The sequence below is a fragment of the Carcharodon carcharias genome, assembly GCF_017639515.1.
Source record: "Carcharodon carcharias isolate sCarCar2 chromosome 37 unlocalized genomic scaffold, sCarCar2.pri SUPER_37_unloc_2, whole genome shotgun sequence".
NCBI lineage: Eukaryota > Metazoa > Chordata > Chondrichthyes > Lamniformes > Lamnidae > Carcharodon > Carcharodon carcharias.
Window position 1 is genome coordinate 2,794,250 of NW_024470767.1, and position 27,268 is coordinate 2,821,517.

General features: G+C 58.4%; 2 protein-coding genes across 5 annotated transcripts in view; one reads left to right on the forward strand and one right to left on the reverse strand.

Moving 5' to 3' along the window:
* Positions 1-22,899, reverse strand: part of naa40 (N-alpha-acetyltransferase 40, NatD catalytic subunit) — a 106,438-nt gene extending 83,539 nt beyond the window's left edge. For all 3 annotated transcript variants that reach the window (XR_005942280.1, XR_005942279.1, XM_041182013.1), the window contains exons 1-3: positions 22,833-22,899; positions 10,525-10,620; positions 3,893-3,945 (exon numbers count right to left, since the gene is read on the reverse strand). Coding sequence is in view for 1 of the 3 variants with exons in the window: in XM_041182013.1 (XP_041037947.1) it covers positions 3,893-3,945; positions 10,525-10,620; positions 22,833-22,838 (155 nt within the window). In the remaining 2 variants the exon portion in view is untranslated. The remainder of the gene's footprint in view (positions 1-3,892; positions 3,946-10,524; positions 10,621-22,832) is intronic.
* The window catches only part of rcor2 (REST corepressor 2), a 61,572-nt gene continuing 57,181 nt past the window's right edge, over positions 22,878-27,268 (forward strand). For both annotated transcript variants that reach the window (XM_041182008.1, XM_041182012.1), the window contains exon 1: positions 22,878-22,991. The gene's annotated coding sequence lies outside the window, so the exon portion shown is untranslated. The remainder of the gene's footprint in view (positions 22,992-27,268) is intronic.

The window sequence follows — 27,268 nt, forward strand, 5'->3', positions numbered from 1 at the left end:
ATTATGAAAGGTAATTAATGTTTGACAAGCCTACTGGAGTTTTTTTGAGGACGTAACTAGCAGAATAGATAAGGGAGAACCAGTGGATGGGTGTATTTGGATTTTCAGAAAGCTTTTGGTACAGTCCCACATAAGAGGTTTGTGTGTAAAATTAAAGCACATTAGATTGGGGGTAATCTTTTTACATGGATTGAGAATTGGTTAGCAGACAGGAAACAGAGATTGGGAACAAATGGGTCTTTTTTGGAGTGACAGGCAGTGACTAGTGGGGTACTGCAAGGATCAATGCTTGGGCCCCAGCTATTCACGATATATGTCAATGATTTGGTTGAGGGAACTGAATGTAATATTTCCAAGTTTGTTGATGACAGGAAACTTGGTGGGAGTGTCAGTGGTGAAGAGGATGTTAAGAGGCTTCAAGGCGATTTGGACAAGTTAAGTGAGTGGGCAAATACACCGCAGATGCAGTGTAATGTAGATAAGTATGAAATTATTCACTTCGGTAGGAAAAACAGAATGGCAGAGTATTATTTAAATGGTGATAGATTGGGAAATGTTGATGTACAAAGGGACCTGGCTGTCCTTGTACACCAATCACTGAAAGCAAGCATGCAGATGCAGCAAGCAGTTAAGGCAGCAAATAGTATGTTGGTCTTCACTGTGAGAGGACTTGAGTACAGAGGCAAGGATGTCTTACTGTAGCTGTACAGGGCCTTGGTGAGATCACACCTGGAGTATTGAATGCAGTTTTGGTCTCCTTACCTAAGAAAGGATATACTTGCCACAAAGGAAGTGCAGCAAAGGTTCACCAGACTGATTCCTGGGATGGCAGGATTGTCGTATAGAAAGAGATTGGGCCGACTAGGCCTGTATTCACTGGAGTTTAGAAGAATGAGAGGAGATCTCATTAAAACATATAAAATTCTGACAGGACCGGACAGACTGGATGCAGGGATGATCTTTCCTCTGGCTGGCGGGTCTAGAATCTAGAACAAGGGGTCACAGTCTCAGGATATGGGGTAGGCCATTTAGGACTGAGATGAGGAGAAACTTCTTCACTCAGAGGGTGGTGAACCTGTGGAATTCTCTACCACAGAAGCTGTGGAGGTAAAGTCACTGAATATATTTAACAAGGAAACAGATAGATAGATTTCTAGAACTTTAAACTATTTAGTTTGGTGGTGGTTGGGGGGGGGGGGGGGGGGGGGGGGGGGGGCGGGGGGTGTGGCGGATGAAGAGAGAGGGTTCAATTGAAGGGAAGTTTAAAAAATCAAAACGAAATGAGCGCGCAGAGGTGCAGGGTAGTGACAAGGTGAACGATAATCAAAGTGTGACAGGAAGGGGCAGAAAATAGAAGCGGAAGAGTGCAGCAGAAATCAGAACCAGAATGAGTAATAATGGTAAGAAGTCAAAGCTTAAAGCTCTTTATCTGAATGCATACAACATTTGTAACAAGATAGATAAGTTGACAGCTCAAATAGAAATAAATGAATATGACTTGATAGATATTATGGAGACGTGGTTGCAGGGTGACTAAGACTGGGAACTCAATCTTCAAGGGTATTCGATGTTCCAGAAAAATTGACAAAAAGGAAAAAGTGTGGTAGCATTGTTAATAAAGGAAGGTATCAGTGCGGTGGTGAGTAGTGATGTGGAATCAGTTTGGGGTGGAAATAAGGAACACCAAGGGAAAGAAGTCACAGATGGGAGTTGTCTATAGGCCCCTGTAGAGTTGCCTCACTGTAGGACAAAGTATAAATCAGGAAATAATGGAGGTGTGTAAGAAGGGTGCTGCAATTGTCATGGGTGATTTTAATCTGCATATCGACTGGACAAATCAGATTGGCAGGGGTAACACGGAAGACAAATTTGTAGAGTGCATCAGGGATTGTTTCTTTGCAGAACCTACCCAAGAACAGGCTATTTTTGATCTAGTAATGCGTAATGAGGTAGGATTAATAAGAGATCTCGTAGTTAATGATCCTCTAAGGGGCAGCGATCACAACATAATAGAATTTCAAATTCAGTTTGAGGGTGAGCAACTCCGGTCTCAAACCAGTGTCCTCAACTTAAATAAGGGCAATTACAGAGGTATGAAGAAAGAGTTGTCTAAAGCAGGCTGAGAAAATAGACTAAAGGGAAGGTCAGTGGATGAGCAGTGGCAGACATTTACGCAGGTATTTCATAAAGCTCAGCAAAAATTTATCCCAGTCAAAAAGAAGGACTCGATGCAGTGATAGTGAAGGAATCGGTCGAAATATTCCAGAACTCTCTGGATTTCGGGAGGGTCCCGCGGATTGGAAAACTGCTAATGTGACGCCCCTGTTCAAGAAGGGAGGGAGACAACAAGCAGGAAACTATAGGCCAGTCAGCCTAACATCTGTGGTTGAGAAAATGTTAGAGTCCATTAAGGAAGAAATAGCAGGACGTTTAGAAAAGCTTAACACAATTAAACAGAGTCAACATGGTTTTGCGAAAGGGAAATCATGTTTGACAAATTTGCCAGAGCTCTTTGAGGATTTAACAAGCAGAGTTGATAAAAGGGAACCGGTGGATGGAGTGTATCTGGATTTCCAGAAGGAAATTGATAAGGTGCCACATAAAAGGTAATTGCACAAGATAGGAGCTCACGGTATTGGGGGTAATGTATTAGCATGGATTCAGGATTGTTAACACACAGAAGACAGAGAGTTGGGATTAATGGGTCTTTTTCAGGTTGGAAAGACGTAACTAGTGGAGTGCCACAAGGATCAGTTCTAGGGCCTCTATTATTTACTATCTATATTAATGACTTGGAGGAGGGGGCAGAGTGTAATGTATCCAAATTTCTGACGATACAAAAATAGGTGGGAGGGCGTGTTATGATGAGGACATGTTGTGATGAGGACATAAGGAATCTGCAAGGGGATATAGATAGGCTGAGTAAGTGGACAAAAACTTGGCAGATGGGGTTTAATATAGGAAAGTGAGGTCATGCACTTTGGTAGGAAGAATCAAAAGGCAGACTATTATTTAAATGGAGAGAGACTCCAAAAAAGTGCAGCACAGAGGGATCTGGGTGTTCTTGTGCACAAAAAGTTAGCATGTAGGTGCAGCAAGTAATTAATAAGACAAATAGAATTTTGGCCTGTATTGCTAGGGGGTTGGTGATTAAAAATAGGGAAGTCTTGATACTACTGTACAGGGTGTTGGTGAGGCCGCAACTGGAGTACAGTGTACAGCTTTGGTTCCTGTATTTAAGAAAGGATTTACTGGCAATGGAGGCAGTTTGAAAGACATTCACTAGGCTGATTCCTGGGATATCAAGCATGGCTAAACAGGTTAGGCCTTTATTCATTAGAGATTAGAAGAATGAGGGGTGATCTTATTGAAACCTACAAGATTCTGAGGGGGCTTGACAGGGTGGATGTTGAGAAGATGCTTCCACTAGCGGAGAAATCTCAAACTAGGGAACATAGTTACAGAATAAGGGGACACTCATTTAAAACTGAGATGCGAAGGAATTTCTTCTCTCAGAGTGTAGCGAATGTCTGGAATTCTCTACCTCAGAGTCGTGGAGGCAAGATCACTAAGTATTTAAAGAGGAGGTAGATAGATTTTTGAAATATCGGGGAGTTGAGGGCTATGAGGAGCTTGCACGAGAGGAGTTGAGGCCTGGGGCAGACCTGGGCTCTAAATTGTTAGTGATTCAGGAATAATATTGTACAAACAGAATCAGTGGAGCCATCACTGGGGAGACCTGTGCCTGCACCGCAGTTTGATCTATTCAACAAATGAGCTACTGCCTGGTGGTAACACAGGCTGGGTAAGGGAGAGATAAGCAAGATGTGACAGGTGTGGAAGGTTATCAGCCTAACGTGAGGGAAGTACAAGAAATGACACAATCTCTTACCCATTTCTGTCATATTTTTTGAAGGCAGGAAAAGATGCTAATGGATCATCAAGCTTAAAATGAAAAAGGGAGAAAGAAAAATTACATTTCTCAAAATGACAATTCATAATGTCCCCTCCAAATCCACGACTGTGTCTGCAAGTTACTTGACCTAACAGCAGTCCAACCATATAAAAGCAAAATACTCTGGATGCTAGAAATCTTAAATAAAAAGGGAAAATGCTGGATATCTTCAGCAGGTGTGGCAGCTTTCGTAAAGAGAGAAACAGGGTGAATGTTTCAGGTCAGTGACCTGTGTTCTGAGGAAAGGTCAGAGACTTGAAACCTCAGCCCCACCATATCCCAAGCCAACATCCAGACACTTACTGCTTGTTTGTCCCTACAACCACCACCCCCCCCCCTCCACCTCTCTGTCTCTCTATCTCTCTGCCCCCCACACACACACACCTTAAACCAGCTTATATTTCAACTCTTTCCTGGACTCGAACTCAAGTTCTGTCGAAGGGTCATGAGGACTCGAAACGTCAACTCTTTTCTTCTCCGCCGATGCTGCCAGACCTGCTGAGTTTTTCCAGGTAATTTTTTGTTTTGGATTTCCAGCATCCGCAGTTTTTTTGTTTTTATCCAGACACATGTGTTGCAGCAGCAGTGACTGGATGGCTTTTCCCTCTCTTTCCCAGGGCCAATGAAGTAAAATGCACTTCTAAACAGAAATAAATGTACAGACACTCTCAATCTGGCCTCTCCCTCGCTGCCTGAATCCATGGGAGCTGCAAAGACTGACCACCACTCAAGCCAGGGCAAATTACTCCAGTAATTCCTTCCTGCCAGCACTTCAGCAATGGAGGGGTGGGAAGGCCGCTGGGGGTGACCCAGCGACCTGCCAGCATCGAGCAGAAGACTTGTGTTACTTTAGGTATAGCCATGATTGCTACAGCTGCTGCACACAGGGGTCTGTGAATCGAGAAGGCCACGTTCAGAATGGACTCCCCTGGGCACCCAGCCGCTGAATCCCAGTCAAACTGCTGCCTTCAGGAAAGGAGGGACAATGGCTAAGAAAATTAATATAAATAAGCCATGGTACAGTAAAGTAGATGATAGCTCACTGGGCCCTCTAATGGTCGAGAATCACTGCTGCAGAGCACAGGAGAGCAAAGCAGATCCACTCCCTGAACCCCAACTCGCTCACAGTCACACTGAATTCCTGACCCCACCAGACCGCTCGCTCCCCCCACCTCACCAGACCGCTGGCTACGCACTGCCCCAACCCCCAGACCGCTCGCTACGCACTGCCCCAACCCCCAGACCCCTCGCTACACCCTGCCCCAACCCCCAGACCCCTCGCTACGCACTGCCCCAACCCCCAGACCCCTCGCTACGCACTGCCCCAACCCCCAGACCCCTCGCTACGCCCCAACCCCCAGACCCCTCGCTACACCCTGCCCCAACCCCCAGACCCCTCGCTACGCCCCAACCCCCAGACCGCTCGCTACACCCTGCACCAACCCCCAGACCCCTCGCTACACCCTGCCCCAACCCCCAGACCCCTCGCTACGCCCCAACCCCCAGACCCCTCGCTACGCCCCAACCCCCAGACCCCTCGCTACGCCCCAACCCCCAGACCCCTCGCTACACCCTGCCTCAACCCCCAGACCCCTCGCTACACCCTGCCCCAACCCCCAGACCGCTCGCTACGCACTGCCCCAACCCCCAGACCTCTCGCTACGCACTGCCCCAACCCCCAGACCGCTCGCTACGCCCCAACCCCTAGACCCCTCGCTACACCCTGCCTCAACCCCCAGACCCCTCGCTACGCACTGCCCCAACCCCCAGACCCCTCGCTACGCCTGCCTCAACCCCCAGACCCCTCGCTACGCACTGCCCCAACCCCCAGACCCCTCGCTACGCACTGCCCCAACCCCCAGACCGCTCGCTACGCACTGCCCCAACCCCCAGACCCCTCGCTACGCACTGCCCCAACCCCCAGACCCCTCGCTACGCACTGCCCCAACCCCCAGACCCCTCGCTACGCACTGCCCCAACCCCCAGACCGCTCGCTACGCACTGCCCCAACCCCCAGACCCCTCGCTACGCACTGCCTCAACCCCCAGACCGCTCGCTACGCCCCAACCCCCAGACCGCTCGCTACGCCCCAACCCCCAGACCCCTCGCTACGCACTGCCCTAACCCCCAGACCTCTCGCTACGCCCCAACCCCCAGACCCCTCGCTACGCACTGCGCCTACCCAGACCCCTTGCTACGCACTGCCTCAACCCCCAGACCGCTCGATACACCCTGCCTCAACCCCCAGACCGCTCGATACACCCTGCCTCAACCCCCAGACCGCTCGATACACCCTGCCCCAACCCCCAGACCGCTCGCTACGCACTGCCCCAACCCCCAGACCGCTCGCTACGCACTGCCCCAACCCCCAGACCCCTCGCTACACACTGCCCCAACCCCCAGACCCCTCGCTACGCCCCAACCCCCAGACCCCTCGCTACGCCCCAACCCCCAGACCCCTCGCTACGCACTGCCCCAACCCCCAGACCGCTCGATACACCCTGCCCCAACCCCCAGACCGCTCGCTACACCCCAACCCCCAGACCCCTCGCTACGCACTGCCCCAACCCCCAGACCGCTCGATACACCCTGCCCCAACCCCCAGACCGCTCGCTACGCACTGCCCCAACCCCCAGACCGCTCGCTACGCACTGCCCCAACCCCCAGACCCCTCGCTACGCACTGCCCCAACCCCCAGACCCCTCCCTACGCACTGCCCCAACCCCCAGACCCCTCGCTACAACCTGCCCCAACCCCCAGACCGCTCGCTACGCACGGCCCCAACCCCCAGACCGCTCGCTACAACCTGCCCCAACCCCCAGACCCCTCGCTACGCACTGCCCCAAACCCCAGACCGCTCGCTACGCCCCAACCCCCCAGACCGCTCGCTACGCACTGCCCCAACCCCCAGACCGCTCGCTACAACCTGCCCCAACCCCCAGACCGCTCGCTACAACCTGCCCCAACCCCCAGACCGCTCGCTACAACCTGCCCCAACCCCCAGACCGCTCGCTACGCCCCAACCCCCAGACCCCTCGCTACGCCCCAACCCCCAGACCCCTCGCTACGCACTGCCCCAACCCCCAGACCCCTCGCTACAACCTGCCCCAACCCCCAGACCCCTTGCTACACCCTGCCCCAACCCCCAGACCCCTCGCTACGCACTGCCCCAACCCCCAGACCCCTCGCTACGCACTGCCCCAACCCCCATACCGCTCGCTATGCCCCAACCCCCCAGACCGCTCGCTACACCCTGCCCCAACCCCCAGACCCCTCGCTACGCACTGCCCCAACCCCCAGACCCCTCGCTACGCACTGCCCCAACCCCCAGACCCCTCGCTACAACCTGCCCCAACCCCCAGACCCCTCGCTACGCACTGCCCCAACCCCCAGACCCCTCGCTACGCACTGCGCCTACCCAGACTGCTCGCTACGCCCTGCCCCAACCCCCAGACCGCTCGATACACCCTGCCCCAACCCCCAGACCGCTCGATACACCCTGCCCCAAAACCCAGACCCCTCGCTACGCACTGCCTCAACCCCCAGACCCCTCGCTACGCCCCAACCCCCAGACCGCTCGCTACGCACTGCCCCAACCCCCAGACCGCTCGCTACGCACTGCCTCAACCCCCAGACCGCTCGCTACGCCCCAACCCCCAGACCGCTCGCTACGCACTGCCCCAACCCCCAGACCGCTCGCTACACACTGCCTCAACCCCCAGACCCCTCGCTACGCCCCAACCCCCAGACCGCTCGCTACGCACTGCCCCAACCCCCAGACCGCTCGCTACGCACTGCCTCAACCCCCAGACCGCTCGCTACACCCTGCCCCAACCCCCAGACCCCTCGCTACGCACTGCCTCAACCCCCAGACCGCTCGCTACGCCCCAACCCCCCAGACCGCTCGCTACACCCTGCCCCAACCCCCAGACCCCTCGCTACGCACTGCCTCAACCCCCAGACCGCTCGCTACACCCTGCCCCAACCCCCAGACCCCTCGCTACGCACTGCCCCAACCCCCAGACCTCTCGCTACAACCTGCCCCAACCCCCAGACTGCTCGCTACGCACTGCCCCAACCCCCAGACCGCTCGCTACAACCTGCCCCAACCCCCAGACCCCTCGCTACGCACTGCCCCCACCCCCAGACCCCTCGCTATGCCCCAACCCCCCAAACCGCTCGCTACGCACTGCCCCAACCCCCAGACCGCTCGCTACAACCTGCCCCAACCCCCAGACCGCTCGCTACGCCCCAACCCCCAGACCCCTCGCTACGCCCCAATCCCCAGACCCCTCACTACGCACTGCCCCAACCCCCAGACCCCTCGCTACAACCTGCCCCAACCCCCAGACCCCTCGCTAGACCCTGCCCCAACCCCCAGACCCCTCGCTACGCACTGCCCCAACCCCCAGACCCCTCGCTACGCACTGCCCCAACCCCCAGACCGCTCGCTACGCCCCAACCCCCCAGACCGCTCGCTACACCCTGCCCCAACCCCCAGACCCCTCGCTACGCACTGCCCCAACCCCCAGACCCCTCGCTACGCACTGCCCCAACCCCCAGACCCCTCGCTACGCACTGCCCCAACCCCCAGACCCCTCGCTACGCACTGCCCCAACCCCCAGACCGCTCGCTACACCCTGCCCCAACCCCCAGACCCCTCGCTACGCCCCAACCCCCAGACCCCTCGCTACACCCTGCCCCAACCCCCAGACCCCTCGCTACGCACTGCCCCAACCCCCAGACCCCTCGCTACGCACTGCGCCTACCCAGACCGCTCGCTACGCCCTGCCCCAACCCCCAGACCGCTCGATACACCCTGCCCCAACCCCCAGACCGCTCGATACACCCTGCCCCAACCCCCAGACCCCTCGCTACGCACTGCCCCAACCCCCAGACCGCTCGCTACGCCCTGCCCCAACCCCCAGACCCCTCGCTACGCACTGCCTCAACCCCCAGACCGCTCGCTACACCCTGCCCCAACCCCCTGACCGCTCGCTACAACCTGCCCCAACCCCCAGACCCCTCGCTACGCACTGCCCCAACCCCCAGACCGCTCGCTACGCACTGCCTCAACCCCCAGACCGCTCGCTACACCCTGCCCCAACCCCCAGACCCCTCGCTACGCACTGCCTCAACCCCCAGACCGCTCGCTACGACCCAACCCCCCAGACCGCTCGCTACACCCTGCCCCAACCCCCAGACCCCTCGCTACGCACTGCCTCAACCCCCAGACCGCTCGCTACGCACTGCCTCAACCCCCAGACCGCTCGCTACACCCTGCCCCAACCCCCAGACCCCTCGCTACACCCTGCCTCAACCCCCAGACCCCTCGCTACAACCTGCCCCAACCCCCAGACCGCTCGCTACGCCCCAACCCCCAGACCCCTCGCTACGCACTGCCTCAACCCCCAGACCGCTCGCTACACCCTGCCCCAACCCCCAGACCCCTCGCTACACCCTGCCTCAACCCCCAGACCGCTCGCTACACCCTGCCTCAACCCCCAGACCGCTCGCTACACCCTGCCTCAACCCCCAGACCGCTCGCTACGCACTGCCTCAACCCCCAGACCGCTCGCTACACCCTGCCTCAACCCCCAGACCGCTCGCTACGCACTGCCTCAACCCCCAGACCGCTCGCTACAACCTGCCCCAACCCCCAGACCCCTCGCTACGCACTGCCTCAACCCCCAGACCGCTCGCTACGCACTGCCCCAACCCCCAGACCCCTCGCTACACCCTGCCTCAACCCCCAGACCCCTCGCTACGCACTGCCCCAACCCCCAGACCGCTCGCTACGCACTGCCTCAACCCCCAGACCGCTCGCTACACCCTGCCCCAACCCCCAGACCCCTCGCTACACCCTGCCTCAACCCCCAGACCGCTCGCTACGCACTGCCTCAACCCCCAGACCGCTCGCTACACCCTGCCCCAACCCCCAGACCCCTCGCTACACCCTGCCTCAACCCCCAGACCGCTCGCTACGCACTGCCTCAACCCCCAGACCGCTCGCTACACCCTCTCCCAACCCCCAGACCCCTCGCTACACCCTGCCTCAACCCCCAGACCGCTCGCTACGCACTGCCTCAACCCCCAGACCGCTCGCTACGCACTGCCTCAACCCCCAGACCGCTCGCTACACCCTGCCTCAACCCCCAGACCGCTCGCTACGCACTGCCCCAACCCCCAGACCGCTCGCTACACCCTGCCCCAACCCCCAGACCCCTCGCTACACCCTGCCTCAACCCCCAGACCGCTCGCTACGCACTGCCTCAACCCCCAGACCCCTCGCTACGCACTGCCTCAACCCCCAGACCGCTCGCTACGCACTGCCTCAACCCCCAGACCCCTCGCTACGCACTGCCCCAACCCCCAGACCCCTCGCTACGCACTGCCCCAACCCCCAGACCCCTCGCTACGCCCTGCCCCAACCCCCAGACCCCTCGCTACGCACTGCCCCAACCCCCAGACCCCTCGCTACGCACTGCCCCAACCCCCAGACCCCTCGCTCTGCCCGGTCCCCCCCCCCCATATCACCGGGTCCTTATCACATCCCCTAAAGCCTTTACCTTGTTTGCTGTTTCCACTTTTGCACAGATGGCATCCATTGCTGCTCGCTCTTCCAGTCTTTTCTGCTTCTTCTCCTTTGCTTTAGACGACTTTCTCTGGAGAATAAATATACACAATGCTGCTGACAATTCTCAGCCTCATCTCCCTCACCGGCCATTTGGCAGGGTGGAATCATCACCCCTTCCCTGTCCAGCCCGCCACCACTTTTCCCTCTCCGTCCAGAATCCCCCCTCCCTCTCTGTCCGGTTTATCCCCCTCCCTCTCTGTCCCGTTTCTCTCTCCCTCTCTGTCCTGTTTCCCCCCCACTCTGCCCCTTCACTCCCCTCTCCGGACCCCAGGTCTGCCCCCTCGCTCTCTTTCCGGTCCTCCCCTCTAAACCCATCATGCTCCCACTCGCCCCAGGCCTGTGTCTCTCACTTGCTCCCTCCCTCCATTCCTCTCTCTCACCCATCCTCCCACTGATCCTCACCCCCCATGTCTCCCTCTCGCCCCCCCCTCCTTCCACGTCTTCATTCAGCCCCCCTTCCATGTCTCCCCCTCCGATCCCGCCCCCATGTCTCCCCCTCCGATCCCGCCCCCATGTCTCCCCCTCCGATCCCGCCCCCATGTCTCCCCCTCCGATCCCGCCCCCATGTCTCCCCCTCCGATCCCGCCCCCATGTCTCCCCCTCCGATCCCGCCCCCATGCCTCCCCCTCCGATCCCGCCCCCATGCCTCCCCCTCCGATCCCGCCCCCATGTCTCCCCCTCCGATCCCGCCCCCATGTCTCCCCCTCCGATCCCGCCCCCATGTCTCCCCCTCCGATCCCGCCCCCATGTCTCCCCCTCCGATCTCGCCCCCATGTCTCCCCCTCCGATCCCGCCCCCATGTCTCCCCCTCCGATCCCGCCCCCATGCCTCCCCCTCCGATCCCGCCCCCATGCCTCCCCCTCCGATCCCGCCCCCATGTCTCCCCCTCCGATCCCGCCCCCATGTCTCCCCCTCCGATCCCGCCCCCATGTCTCCCCCTCCGATCCCGCCCCCATGGCTCCCCCTCCGATCCCGCCCCCATGGCTCCCCCTCCGATCCCGCCCCCATGGCTCCCCCTCCGATCCCGTCCCCATGTCTGCCCCTCCGATCCCGCCCCCATGTCTCCCCCTCCGATCCCGCCCCCATGTCTCCCCCTCCGATCCCGCCCCCATGTCGCCCCCTCCGATCCCGCCCCCATGTCTCCCCCTCCGATCCCGCCCCCATGTCTCCCCCTCCGATCCCGCCCCCATGTCTCCCCCTCCGATCCCGCCCCCATGTCTCCCCCTCCGATCCCGCCCCCATGTCTCCCCCTCCGATCCCGTCCCCATGTCTCCCCCTCCGATCCCGTCCCCATGTCTGCCCCTCCGATCCTGTCCCAATGTCTCCCCCTCCGATCCCGCCCCCATGTCTCCCCCTCCGATCCCGCCCCCATGTCTCCCCCTCTGATCCCGCCCCCATGTCTCCCCCTCCGATCCTGTCCCCATGTCTGCCCCTCCGATCCTGTCCCCATGTCTCCCCCTCCGATCCCGCCCCCATGTCTGCCCCTCAGATCCCGCCCCCATGTCTCCCCCTCAGATCCCTCCTTCCATGTCTCTTTCTCCCCCCGATGTCTCTGTCTCGTCACCCCGTCTCAGTCACTGTCCCCCCATGTCTCCCACTCACCCCCCTCTCCATATCTCTCTGTTACACCCCATGTCTCTCGCTCACTCAACCTCCTCTCTGGTGTCTCTCGCTTGCCCCTTCCCCGCATTCTTCTGTCACCCACCCTCCCATTTCTATCTCCTTCAACCCCCCCCCTCCCATCTCTATCTCCTACAACCCCCCCTCCCATCTCTATCTCCTACAACCCCCCCTCCCATCTCTATCTCCTACAACCCCCCCTCCCATCTCTATCTCCTACAAGCCCTTCTCCCACGTGTCCCCCTCCCTCTCTCACCCCCTCCCACGTGTCCCCCTCCCTCTCTCACCCCCTCCCACGTGTCCCCCTCCCACTCTCACCCCCTCCCACGTGTCCCCTCCCTCTCTCACCCCCTCCCACGTGTCCCTCTCCCTCTCTCACCCCCTCCCACGTGTCCCTCTCCCTCTCTCACCCCCTCCCACGTGTCCCTCTCCCTCTCTCACCCCCTCCCACGTGTCGCCCTCCCACGTGTCCCACTCTCTCTCTCACCCCCTCCCACGTGTCCCCCTCCCTCTCTCACCCCCTCCCACGTGTCCCCCTCCCTCTCTCACCCCCTCCCACGTGTCCCCCTCCCTCTCTCACCCCCTCCCACGTGTCCCCCTCCCTCTCTCACCCCCTCCCACGTGTCCCCCTCCCTCTCTCACCCCCTCCCACGTGTCCCCCTCCCTCTCTCACCCCCTCCCACGTGTCCCCCTCCCTCTCTCACCCCCTCCCACGTGTCCCCCTCCCTCGTGTCCCCCTCCCTCTCTCACCCCCTCCCACGTGTCCCCCTCTCTCTCTCTCACCCCCTCCCACGTGTCCCTCTCTCTCTCTCACCCCCTCCGTGTCTCCCCTCTCTCACCTCTTCCCACGTGTCCCCCCCTCTCTCTCACTCCTCCCACGTGTCCCGCTCCCTCTCTCACCCCCTCCCACGTGTCACCCTCCCTCTCTCACCTCCTCCCACTTGTCCCCCTCGCGCTCTCACACCCCCTCCCACGTGTCCCCCTCTCTCTCTCACCCCCTCCGTGTCCCCTTCTCTCTCTCACGCCCTCCCACGTGTCCCCCTCTCCCTCTCTCACCCCCTCCCACGTGTCCCCCTCCCTCTCTCACGCCCTCCCACGTGTCCCCCTCTCTCTCTCTCACCCCCTCCCACGTGTCCCTCTCTCTCTCTCACCCCCTCCGTGTCTCCCCTCTCTCTCTCACCTCCTCCCACGTGTCCCCCTCTCTCTCTCACTCCTCCCACGTGTCCCACTCCCTCTCTCACCCCCTCCCACGTGTCACCCTCCCTCTCTCACCTCCTCCCACTTGTCCCCCTCGCGCTCTCACACCCCCTCCCACGTGTCCCCCTCTCTCTCTCACCCCCTCCGTGTCTCCCCTCTCTCACCTCCTCCCACGTGTCCCCCTCTCTCACCCCCTACCACCTGTCCCCCCCACTCTCACACCACCTACCACGTGTCCCCCCTCTCTCACCCCCTCCCACGTGTCCCCTCTCCCTCTCTCTCTCACCCCTTCCCACATGTCCCCCTCTCTCTCTCACCCCCTCCCACGTGTCCCCCTCCCTCTCTCACCCCCTCCAAAGTATCCCCCCTCTCTCACCCCCTACCACCTGCCCCCTCTCTCTCTCATTTCCTCCCACGTGTCCCCCTCTCTCTCTCATTTCCTCCCACGTGTCCCCCTCTCTCTCTCACTTCCTCCCACGTGTCCCCCTCTCTCTCACCTCCTCCCACGTGTCCCCCTCTCTCTCTCACCTCCTCCCACGTGTCCCCCTCTCTCTCTCACCCCCTCCCACGTGTCCCCCCCCCTCACTCACCCCCTCCCACGTGTCCCCCTCTCTCTCTCACCTCCTCCCACGTGTCCCCCTCTCTCTCTCACCTCCTCCCATGTGTCCCCCCCCCTCACTCACCCCCTCCCACGTGTCCCCCCCCCTCACTCACCCCCTCCCACGTGTCCCCTCCTCTCTCTCTCACACTCCTCCCACGTGTCCCCCTCTCTCTCTCACCCCCTCCCACGTGTCCCCCTCTCTCTCTCACCTCCTCCCACGTGTCCCCCTCTCTCTCTCACCTCCTCCCACGTGTCCCTCTCTCTCACACCCCCTCCCACGTGTCCCCCCTCTCTCTCTCTCACCCCCTCCGTGTCCCCTCTCTCTCACCCCCTCCGTGTCTCCCCTCTCTCACCCCCTCCCACATGTCCCCCTCTCTCACCCCCTGCCACGTGTCCCCCTCTCTCTCACCCCCTCCCACGTGTCCCCCTCTCTCTCTCACCCCCTCCCACATGTCCCCCTCTCTCACCCCCTGCCACGTGTCCCCCTCTCTCTCACCCCCTCCCACGTGTCCCCCTCTCTCTCTCACCTCCTCCCACGTGTCCCCCTCTCTCTCTCACCTCCTCCCACGTGTCCCCCTCCCTCTCTCACCCCCTCCCACGTGTCCCCCTCCCTCTCTCACCCCCTCCCACGTGTCGCCCTCCCACGTGTCCCCCTCCCTCTCTCACCCCCTCCCACGTGTCCCCCTCCCTCTCTCACATGTCCCCCTCTCTCTCACCCCCTCCCACGTGTCCCCCTCCCCCTCTCACCCCCTCCCACGTGTCCCCCTCCCTCTCTCACCCCCTCCCACGTGTCCCCCTCCCTCTCTCACCCCCTCCCACGTGTCCCCCTCCCTCTCTCACCCCCTCCCACGTGTCCCCCTCTCTCTCTCACCCCCCACCGTGTCCCCCTCTCTCTCTTACCCCCTCCGTGTCCCCCTCTCCCTCTTACCCCCTCCGTGTCCCTCTCTCTCTCACACCCCCTCCCACGTGTCCCCCTCTCTCTCACACCACCTCCCACGTGTCCCCCTCTCTCTCATACCACCTCCCACGTGTCCCCCCTCTGTCTCACCCCCTCCCACGTCCCCCTCCCCTCTTTCACCCACGTGTCCCCCTCTCTCTCTCACACTCCTCCCACGTGTCCCCCTCTCTCTCACACCACCTCCCACGTGTCCCCCTCTCTCTCACACCCCCTCCCACGTGTCCCCCTCTCTCTCACACCACCTCCGTGTCCCCCCTCTGTCTCACCCCCTCCCACGTCCCCCTCCCCTCTTTCACCCACGTGTCCCCCTCTCTCTCTCACACTCCTCCCACGTGTCCCCCTCTCTCTCACACCACCTCCCACGTGTCCCCCTCTCTCTCTCACACTCCTCCCACGTGTCCCCCTCTCTCTCACACCACCTCCCACGTGTCCCCCTCTCTCTCTCACACTCCTCCCACGTGTCCCCCTCTCTCTCACACCACCTCCGTGTCCCCCCTCTGTCTCACCCCCTCCCACGTCCCCCTCCCCTCTTTCACCCACGTGTCCCCCTCTCTCTCACACCCCCTCCCACGTGTCCCCCTCTCTCTCTCACCTCCTCCCACGTGTCCCCCTCCCTCTCTCTCTCACCCCCTCCCACGTGTCCCCCTCTCTCTCTCACCTCCTCCCACGTGTCCCCCCCGCTCTCTCACCTCCCCCCATGTGTCCCCCCCTCTCTCTCACCCCCTCCCACGTGTCCCCCCTCTCTCACCCCCTCCCACGTGTCCCCCTCTCTCTCTCACCTCCTCCGTGTCCCGCTCCCTCTCTCACACTCCTCCCACGTGTCCCCCTCTCTCACACCCCCTCCCACCTGTCCCGCACCCTCTCTCACACCCCTCCCATGTGTCCCACACCCTCTCTCACACCCTCTCCCGTGTCCCCCCCATGCCCCCTCCCATGTGTCCCCCCCCACGCCTCCTCCCATTTGTCCCCCCTCTCTCTCACACCCCCTCCCATGTGTCCCCCCCTTCACACCCCCTCCCATGTGACCCCTCTCTCACACCCCCTCCCATGTGTGTCCCTCTCTCTCACACCCTCTCCCATGTGTCCCCCCCTTCACACCCCCTCCCATGTGACCCCTCTCTCACACCCCCTCCCATGTGTGTCCCTCTCTCTCACACCCTCTCCCATGTGTCCCCCCCTTCACACCCCCTCCCATGTGACCCCTCTCTCACACCCCCTCCCATGTGTGTCCCTCTCTCTCACACCCTCTCCCATGTGTCCCGCTCTCTCACACCCCCTCCCATGTCTCTATCTCTCTGCCCCCCAATCCATCGCTGTCTCTCACTCGCCCCTCCCATTCACCCATGTTGCTCTCTGACCACCCCCCATCGTGTCTCTCTCTCTCTGTCCGCCCCATCCCTCCCTCTTTCTCTGACCACCCCAACTCTCTCTCACACACCCATCTCCCTCTCACAGACACCCCCACCTCTCTCACACACCCCCACCTCACTCTTGCCCAAGCCCGCCCCTTCCCATATCTACCCTTCAGCTCCTCCGCATATCTCCCCCTCAGCCCCTCCCCATTAAATCCCCTCAGCCCCTTCCCATATCTACCCCTCAGCTCCTCTGCATATCTCCCCCTTAGCGCCTCCCCATATCTCGCCCCCCTCCTCCCCATATCTCACCCCCTTCCCATATCTCACCCGCCACCCCTCCCTTCCCTCCACATATCTCACGGGCCCCCCCCCGCGCCACGCTCCCTTCCCCCTGAATATCTCGCCCCCATCCCCACCCTCCCTTCCTCATATCTTGCCGCCTCCCCATATCTTACCCCCCCTCCCCATATCTCGCCACCCCCCTCCCCACCCCTCCCCAGAGCTCGCCCCCATTGCCCTCCCCATATCTCGCCCCCTCTCCCCTCCCCTCCCCATATGTCGCCCGACCCTCTCCACCCAATATCTCGCGCCACGCTCCCCTCTCCATATCGCGCCGCCCCCCCACCCTCTCCTCCTCATATCTTGCCCCCTCCCCTCCCCATATCTCGCCCCCCCAACCTTCCCCTCCCCATATCTCGCCCCCCCACCTACTCCCCTCCCCGTATCTCGCCCGCCCCACCTACTCCCCTCCCCGTATCTCACCCGCCCCACCTACCTCCCTCCCCGTATCTCGCCCCCCACCTACTCCCCTCCCCGTATCTCGCCCCCCCACCTACTCCCCTCCCCGTATCTCGCCCCCCCACCTACTCCCTTCCCCGTATCTCGCCCCCCCCCATCCCCGTATCTCGCCCCCCCCCCATCCCCATATCTCGCCTCCCCCCTCCCCTCCCCGTATCTCGCACGCTCCCCCCTCCCATCCCCGTATCTCGCACGCTCCCCCCTCCCCTCCCCGTATCTCGCACGCTCCCCCCTCCCCTCCACGTATCTCGCACGCTCCCCCCTCCCCTCCCCGTATCTCGCACGCTCCCCCCTCCCCTCCCCATATTTCGCTCGCTCCCCCCTCCCCTCCCCAAATGTCGCTCGCTCCCCCTCCCCTCCCCAAATGTCGCTCGCTCCCCCTCCCCTCCCCATATCTCGCTCCCCCTCCCCTCCCCATATCTCGCTCCCCCTCCCCTCCCCATATCTCGCTCCCCCTCCCCTCCCCATATCTCGCTCCCCCCCTCCCCTCCCCATATCTCGCTCCCCCCTCCCCTCCCCATATCTTCCTCCCCCCTCCCCTGCCCATATCTCCCTCCCCCCTCCCCTCCCCATATCTCCCTCCCCCCTCCCCTCCCCATATCTCGCTCCCTTCCACTCCCCATATCTCGCTCCCCTCCACTCCCCATATCTCGCTCCCCTCCACTCCCCATATCTCGCTCCCCTCCCCATATCTTGCTCCCCTCCCCATATCTTGTTCACCTCCCCTCCCCATATCTCGCTCCCCTCCACATATCTCGCTCCCCTCCACTCCCCATATCTTGCTCCCCTCCCCATATCTTGTTCCCCTCCCCTCCCCATATCTTGTTCCCCTCCCCTCCCCATATCTTGTTCCCCTCCCCTCCCCATATCTTGTTCCCCTCCCCTCCCCATTTCTCGCTCCCCTCCCCATATCTTGTTCCCCTCCCCTCCCCATATCTCGCTCCCCTCCCCTCCCCATATCTCGCTCCCCTCCCCTCCCCATATCTCGCTCCCCTCCCCTCCCCATATCTCGCTCCCCTCCCCTCCCCATATCTCGCTCCCCTCCCCTCCCCATATCTCGCTCCCCTCCCCTCCCCATATCTCGCTCCCCTCCCCTCCCCATATCTCGCTCCCCTCCCCTCCCCATATCTCGCTCCCCTCCCCTCCCCATATCTCCCTCCCCCCTCCCCTCCCCATATCTCGCTCCCCTCCACTCCCCATATCTCGCTCCCCTCCACTCCCCATATCTCGCTCCCCTCCACTCCCCATATCTCGCTCCCCTCCCCATATCTTGCTCCCCTCCCCATATCTTGTTCACCTCCCCTCCCCATATCTCGCTCCCCTCCACATATCTCGCTCCCCTCCACTCCCCATATCTTGCTCCCCTCCCCATATCTTGTTCCCCTCCCCTCCCCATATCTTGTTCCCCTCCCCTCCCCTTATCTTGTTCCCCTCCCCTCCCCATTTCTCGCTCCCCTCCCCTCCCCATATCTCGCTCCCCTCCCCTCCCCATATCTCGCTCCCCTCCCCTCCCCATATCTCGCTCCCCTCCCCTCCCCATATCTCGCTCCCCTCCCCTCCCCATATCTCGCTCCCCTCCCCTCCCCATATCTCGCTCCCCTCCCCTCCCCATATCTCGCTCCCCTCCCCTCCCCATATCTCGCTCCCCTCCCCTCCCCATATCTCGCTCCCCTCCCCTCCCCATATCTCGCTCCCCTCCCCTCCCCATATCTCGCTCCCCTCCCCTCCCCATATCTCGCTCCCCTCCCCTCCCCATATCTCGCTCCCCTCCCCTCCCCATATCTCGCTCCCCTCCCCTCCCCATATCTCGCTCCCCTCCCCTCCCCATATCTCGCTCCCCTCCCCTCCCCATATCTCGCTCCCCTCCCCTCCCCATATCTCGCTCCCCTCCCCTCCCCATATCTCGCTCCCCTCCCCTCCCCATATCTCGCTCCCCTCCCCTCCCCATATCTCGCTCCCCTCCCCTCCCCATATCTCGCTCCCCTCCCCTCCCCATATCTCGCTCCCCTCCCCTCCCCATATCTCGCTCCCCTCCCCTCCCCATATCTCGCTCCCCTCCCCTCCCCATATCTCGCTCCCCTCCCCTCCCCATATCTCGCTCCCCTCCCCATATCTCGCTCCCCTCCCCATCCCTCCCCATATCTCGCTCCCCTCCCCATATCTTGCTGCCACACCCCCCCATGTCTGTCCGTGTCTCTCTCTCGCTCCCACACCCCCCCCGTCTATCTGTGTCTCTCTCTCTCGCTCCCACACTCCCCATGTCTGTCCGTGTCTCTCTCTCTCTCACTCCCACACCCCCCATGTCTGTCCATGTCTCTCTCTCACTCCCACACCCACCATGTCTGTTTGTGTCTTTCTCTCTCGCTCCCACACTTCCCATGTCTGTCTGTGGCTCTCTCTCTCACCCCCACTCCCCCCATGTCTGTCTGTGTGTCTCTCTCTCTCTCTCACTCCCACACCCCCCATGTCTGTCCATGTCTCTCTCTCACTCCCACACCCACCATGTCTGTTTGTGTCTTTCTCTCTCGCTCCCACACTTCCCATATCTGTCTGTGGCTCTCTCTCTCACCCCCACTCCCCCCATGTCTGTCTGTGTGTCTCTCTCTCTCTCTTACTCCCACACCCCCATGTCTGTCTGTGTCTCTCTCTCTCTCTCACTGCCACACCCCCCATGTCTGTCCGTGTCTCTCTCTCGCTCCCACACCCCCCATGTCTGTCCGTGTCGCTCCCTCGCTCCCACACCCCCCATGTCTGTCTGTGGGTCTTTCTCTCTCGCTCCAACATTCCCCATGTCTGTCTGTGGCTCTCTCTCTTTCTCGCTCCCACACCCCCCATATCTGTCTGTGTGTTGCTCTCTCTCTAACCCCCACACCCCCATGTCTGTGTGTCTGTCTCTCTCACCCCCATGTCTGTCTGTGTGTGTCTCTCACCCCCACAACCCCATGTCTGTCTGTGTGTCTCTCTCTCAACCCCCTGTGTCTGTGTCTCTCTCACCCCCATGTGTCTGTGTCTCTCTCTCTCACCCCCACGTCTGTCTGTCTCTCTTTCACCCCCATGTCTGTCAGTGTGTCTCTCACCCCCACACCCCCATTTCTGTGTGTCTCTCTCTCACCCCCATGGTTGTCTGTGTGTCTCTCTCTCACCCCCACACCCCCACGTCTGTCTGTGTCTCTCTCTCTCACCCCGTCTGTCTGTCTGTCTCTCTCTCACCCCCACGTCTGTCTGTGTCTCTCTCTCACCCCATGTTTGTCTGTGCCTCTCTCTCTCACCCCCCTGTCTGTCTGTGCCTCTCTCTCTCACCCCCATGTCTGACTGTGCCTCTCTCTCTCACCCCCATGTCTGACTGTGCCTCTCTCTCACCCCCATGTCTGACTGTGCCTCTCTCTCTCACCCCCACACCTGTCTGTGTCTCTCTCTCACCCCCATGTCTGTGTCTCTCCCTCACCCCCATGTCTGTGTGTCTCTCTCTCACCCCCATGTCTGTGTGTCTCTCTCTCACCCCCATGTCTGTCTGTGTCTCTCTCACCCCCATGTCTGTCTGTGTCTCTCTCACCCCCATGTCTGTCTGTGTCTCTCTCACCCCCATGTCTGTCTGTGTCTCTCTCACCCCCATGTCTGTCTGTGTCTCTCTCACCCCCATGTCTGTCTGTGTCTCTCTCACCCCCATGTCTGTCTGTGTCTCTCTCACCCCCATGTCTGTCTGTGTCTCTCTCACCCCCATGTCTGTCTGTGTCTCTCTCACCCCCATGTCTGTCTGTGTCTCGCTCACCCCCATGCCTGTCTGTGTCTCGCTCACCCCCACGTCTGTCTGTGTCTCTCTCGCACCCCCACTCTCCCATGTCTGTCTGTGTCTCTCGCTCACCCCCACACCCCCCATGTCTGTCTGTGTCTCTCTCTCACCCCCGTACCCCCCATGTCTGTCTGTGTCTCTCTCTCACCCCCGTACCCCCAATGTCTGTCTGTGTCTCTCTCTCACCCCCGTACCCCCCATGTCTGTCTGTGTCTCTCTCTCACCCCTGCACCCCCCATATCTGTCTGTGTCTCTCTCTCACCCCCGCACCCCCCATATCTGTCTGTGTCTCTCTCTCACCCCTGCACCCCCCATGTCTGTGTCTCTCTCACCCCCGCACCCCCCATGTCTGTCTGTGTCTCTCTCTGACCCCCACAGCCCCCATGTCTGTCTGTGTCTCTCTCTCAACCCCACACCCCCCATGTCTGTCTGTGTCTCTCTCTCACCCCCACACCCCCCATGTCTGTCTGTGTCTCTCTCTCACCCCCACACCCCCCATGTCTGTCTGTGTCTCTCTCTCACCCCCACACCCCCCATGTCTGTCTGTGTCTCTCTCTCACCCCCACACCCCCCATGTCTGTCTGTGTCTCTCTCTCACCCCCACACCCCCCATGTCTGTCTGTGTCTCTCTCTCACCCCCACACCCCCCATGTCTGTCTGTGTCTCTCTCTCACCCCCACACCCCCCATGTCTGTCTGTGTCTCTCTCTCACCCCCACACCCCCATGTCTGTCTGTGTCTCTCTCACCCCCACACCCCCCATGTCTGTCTGTGTCTCTCTCTCACCCCCACTCTCCCATGTCTGTCTGTGTCTCTCTCTCACCCCCACACCCCCCATGTCTGTCTGTGTCTCTTTCTCACCCCCACACTCTCCATGTCTGTCTGTGTCTCTCTCACCACCACACCCCCCATGTCCGTCTGTGTCTCTCTCTCACCCCCACACCCCCCATGTCCGTCTGCATCTCTCTCTCACCCCCACACCCCCCATGTCTGTCTGTGTCTCTCTCTCACCCCCACACCCCCCATGTCTGTCTGTGTCTCTCTCTCACCCCCACACCCCCCATGTCTGTCTGTGTCTCTCTCTCACCCCCACACCCCCCATGTCTGTCTGTGTCTCTCTCTCACCCCCACACCCCCCATGTCTGTCTGTGTCTCTCTCTCACCCCCACACCCCCCATGTCTGTCTGTGTCTCTCTCTCACCCCCACAACCCCCATGTCTGTGTCTCTCTCTCACCCCCACACCCCCCATGTCTGTCTGTGTCTCTCTCTCACCCCCACTCTCCCATGTCTGTCTGCGTCTCTCTCTCACCCCCACTCTCCCATGTCTGTCTGTGTCTCTCTCACCCCCACTCTCCCATGTCTGTCTGTGTCTCTCTCTCACCCCCACTCTCCCATGTCTGTCTGTGTCTCTCTCACCCCCACTCTCCCATGTCTGTCTGTGTCTCTCACCCCCACTCTCCCATGTCTGTCTGTGTCTCTCTCACCCCCACACCCCCCATGTCTGTCTGTGTCCCTCTCTCACCCCCACTCTCCCATGTCTGTCTGTGTCTCTCTCACCCCTACACCCCCCATGTCTGTCTGTGTCTCTCTCACCCCCACACCCCCCATGTCTGTCTGTGTCTCTCTTTCACCCCCACACCCCCCATGTCTGTCTGTGTCTCTCTCTCACCCCCACACCCCCCATGTCTGTCTGTGTCTCTCTCACCCCCACACCCCCCATGTCTGTCTGTGTCTCTCTCTCACCCCCACACCCCCCATGTCTGTCTGTGTCTCTCTCTCACCCCCACACCCCCCATGTCTGTCTGTGTCTCTCTCACCCCCACACCCCCCATGTCTGTCTGTGTCTCTCTCTCACCCCCACGTCTGTCTGTGTCTCTCTCACTCCCACACCCCCCCCCATGTCTGTCTGTGTCTCTCTCACCCCCATGGTCCTTCCTGAGGCCGCCTTTCAGTAGCAGACGGAAGTGGCTGATGGACACTTCCGGTCCGTCCCCACTGACATTCCCTCACTTCCGGGAGTGGCCGCGGAGCAAAAGGCGTCGGGAAGGGTCCGGGGCGTCCGGAGCTCTGATACTGTCAGGTAAGTCTCTGCGTGATGGCCTTAGGTCAACGATTGGCAACTTCAAGAGGCTCGAAATTCAATTATTTTTTTTTGCTCATTGAGCTATGATGTCTTGAGGCGCTCTGTCTTTATGTTAACCTCAAGGGCAGTGGTCAGCATTGGGAAGCCCCCATCTCAAGCTGCTCACCTCTGGGATTGAGTTCTGCTCACCCACTCTCTCAGAAATTACACAGCAGAAACAGGCCATTTGGTCCGACCGATCTAGGCTGGTGATTATGATCGACGCCAGCCTTCTCTCACCCAGCTTCATCTCACCCTATCACTGTATCCTTCTATTCTTTTCTCCAATGTGTTTATTCAGCACCACCACCACCGCCCCCCCACCCACCCAACTACTCCCTGTGGGAGAGAGTTCCACATTCTCCCCACTTTGGGTAAAGATGTTTCTCCTGAATTCTTTATTCGATTTATTAGTGACTGTCTTATATTTATGATACCTAGTTTTGGTCTCGCATGGAAGTGGACTCTGTGTCTACTCTATAAAAACATTTCATAATTTTAAAGGTCTCTTTCAGGTCATACCTCAGACTTCTCTTGTTCATCCCTTCCTGATAGGTATAACCTTACATTTCTGGTATCATAAAAGCAAAAATACCGCAAATGTTGGCGATCTCAAACAAACACGAAGTGCTGGAAACACTCAGCAGGTCTGGTAGCATCTGTGGCTAGAGAAACAGTTATTGTTTTGAATCGAATATGACTTGGTTCTGATGAATCTTTTATATTTGTGTATTTGTACTCCTTGATCCCTTTCCTCTTGTACTCCATTTAAATTCTTATTTTCCAAGTAATGTATTTTACCTACTACAATGTAAGACTTCATTCACACTTAGCTGAGTTGAAATTCATTTACCAATTATATGCCAATTCTGCAAGTTTATTAATGCTTTGTAATTTGTTACAGTCCTCCTCAGCATTGTCTCTCCTGATGTGGTGTCATCCACACATTTAGAAATGGTGTTTTTGATTCCAAAGTTTAAATCAGTACTATATGTTGTAAACAGCAATGATTCTTGTGGGAGTCTAGTTTGTACCATCTCTCACTCTGAATAGCTACCCTTTACCCCTATTCTCCTTGCTCCTCTGCAACCAACCAGCTATCTATTCTGCTACTTGTCCCAACTCCACATGCTCTGACCTTGTTCATTAGTCTTATCATGTGCCAGCTAGGAAAAGAAGAAGCCATTTAGTCCTTCAAACCTATTCCACCATTCAATGAAACCATGCCTGATCTGCAAACTAATTTGGTATACCCACCTTTGCCCCACATTCCTTATATCTCGGTTAACAAAAATCTTACCAATCTGAGTTTTCAATTGGAACAATTTAAAAACCTTATAGAAAACCTTTTGGAAACTTAACTAAATTATGTCGAATACATTACCCTTGTCTATTCTCTCTGTTACCTCTTCAAAGAATTCAGTGACGGTGGTTAAGTAAGACTTTCCCTTTTGGAATCCATTTTGACTATGCGTTATTATATTTCTGCTTTTAATCTTTTTTTTACTTTAGGGATAAGCTGACTGCTCTATGGTTCCCAGATCATGCTCTGTATCCCTCCTTAAATATAAAGTTAGCTATCTGCCAGTCCTCCAGCACTATGCCATAGCTTTCTTGCTCTGTAATAGTGACTTTGCTATCTCTTCTCTAGATTCTTTTAAAACGCATGGATCTATCCTTTGGGACAAGGGGTTTTATCCTCTTTGATTATTTTATTTAATATTCCTGCTCTCTTTATTTTAAATGTAGTTATATCATTTCTAATCTCACCTTCCAATATCATGTCCACCCAAACCATCTTCCTGGTATTTTTTTTTCATTCTTTTATGGGATGCAGGCGTCATTGGCAAGTCAGCATTTTTTTGACCCTCCCTAATTGCCCTCGAGATGGTGGTGCTGAGCTGCCTGCATATACTGCTGCAGTCCATGTGGTGTAGGTTGTTAGGGAGGGAGTTCCAGATTTTTGACCCAGTGACAGTGAAGGAACGGCCGATATATTTCCAAGTCAGGGTGGTGTGTAACTTGGGGGGGAGCTTCCAGGTGATGGTGTTGCCATCTATCTGCTGTCCTTGTCCTTCTAGATGGTAGTGGTCATGTGTTTGGATGGTGCTGTCGAAGGAGCCTTGGTGAGTTGCTGCAGAGCATCTTGTATAAAGCACACACACTGCTGCCATTGTGTGCTGGTGGTGGAGAGGGTGAATGTTTAAGTGGGTGGAATTGTGCGTTATAGATGGTGGAAAGGCTTTGGGGAGTCAGGAGGTTAGTTACCCACCACAGAATTCCTAGCCTCTGACCTGCTCTTGGAGCTACAGTATTTATATGGCTAGTCCAGATTAGTTTCTGGTCAATTATAACACCCAGGATTTTGATGGTTGGGCATTCAGTGATAGTAATGCTGTCAAATGTCAAGAGAAGATGGTGAGGTTCTCTCTTGTTGGAGATGGTCATTGCCTGACACTTGTGTGGCACGAATGTTACTTGCCACTTGTCAGCCCAAGCCTTGATGTTGTCCAGGTCTTGCTGCTTTTGAACATGAACTGCTTCAACGTCTGAGGAGTCGCGAATGGTGCTGAACATTGTGCAATCATCAGCGAACATCCCCACTTCTGACCTTATGATGGAAGGAAGGTCATTGATGAAGCAGCTGAAGATAGTTGGGTCTAGGACACTAACCTGAGGAACTCCTGCAGTGATGTCCTGGAGCTGAGATGATTGACCTACAACAACCACAACCATCTTCCTTTGTGTTAGGAAACAGTAATGAGTTTTCCCCCTGATTCCCAATGACGTCAATTTTGTCAGGGCTCCTTGATGCCACACTCGGCCAAGTGTAGTCTTGATGTTAAGGACAGTCACTCTCACCCCTGGCAATCGACCCTTCTGCCACTGGAAACACTCTCCTTATTTACTCAATCAAAAATGGTCATGATTTTTTAATCTCCCCTTAAAACTCTGCTCTGTTGAGAACAAACCCAGCTTCTTCAGTCTCATAGCTATGGGGTAGTGTTGATTTTGTTCAAATATGGTGAGTAATATTCTGTTTTCTAATATTATTGAAAATGCCGAATGCACATAAGATAAGGGAGAGGGAATGTAACATCCTCTGACATGAAATGTGTTCCTTTATGATATGGGATAGGCTTCAGGTTTGAAACAAGTCTCCTTGATAACAGCCAGGTGGCACTGTCTGGCTTTCTTTGGTTACAGTCCTGTTTTAGCTTCTCTTCCTGCAGCTGCTGCTGTTCCTCTCAGTGTCACTCACCCACCCTAGTGCTATTAAAGTCATACCATGCACCGAGAGCAGCTCTCATGCCCCACCAGCCATGACCACCCGGCCACCAACTACCCCATCCTCTGACCAAACCCCACCACCCTCCCTGCCAACCCCGACCACACCCCGCCACCGACCGCACCCCCCCGCCCGACCACACCCAGCCCCCGACCATGCTCCGCCACCCCCGAGCACACACTGCCAACCCCCATTCACCACACCCCCCACCCCCCCCGCCCCCGGCCCGATCACCCCGCTACCCCCACCCAACCACATCGCTGTGAAGCAAAAACAGAATTACCTGGAAAAACTCAGCAGGTTTGGCAGCATCGGCGGAGAAGAAAAGAGTTGACGTTTCGAGTCATCATGACCCTTCAACAGAAAGGTTCTGTTGAAGGGTCATGAGGACTCGAAAAGTCAACTCTTTTCTTCTCCGCCGATGCTGCCAAACCTGCTGAGTTTTTCCAGGTAATTCTGTTTTTGTGTTGGATTTCCAGCATCCGCAGTTTTTTGTTTTTATCGCTGTGAAGCAGCCTGGGAAGAGCGTCCTGCAGTCAGCATCGTGGTGAAGCAGTCTGGGAAGAGTGTCCTGCAGTCAGCATCGTGGTGAAGCAGCCTGGGAAGAGCGTCCCACAGTCAGCATCCCGGTGAAGCAGCCTGGGAAGAGTGTCCTGCAGTCAGCATCGTGGTGAAGCAGCCTGGGAAGAGTGTCTTTTAGTCAGCATCTCAGTGAAGCAGTCTGGGAAGAGCGTACTGGAGTCAGCATCGCAGTGAAGCAGTCTGGGAAGAGCATCCTGCAGTCAGCATCATGGTGAAGCAGCTTGGGAAGAGTATCCTGTAGTCAGCATCGTGGTGAAGCGGTCTGGGAAGAGTGTCCTGCAGTCAGCGTTGCGCTGAAGCAGTCTGGGATGAGCGTCCTGGAATCAGCATCGTGGTGAAGCAGTCTGGGAAGAGCGTCCTGCAA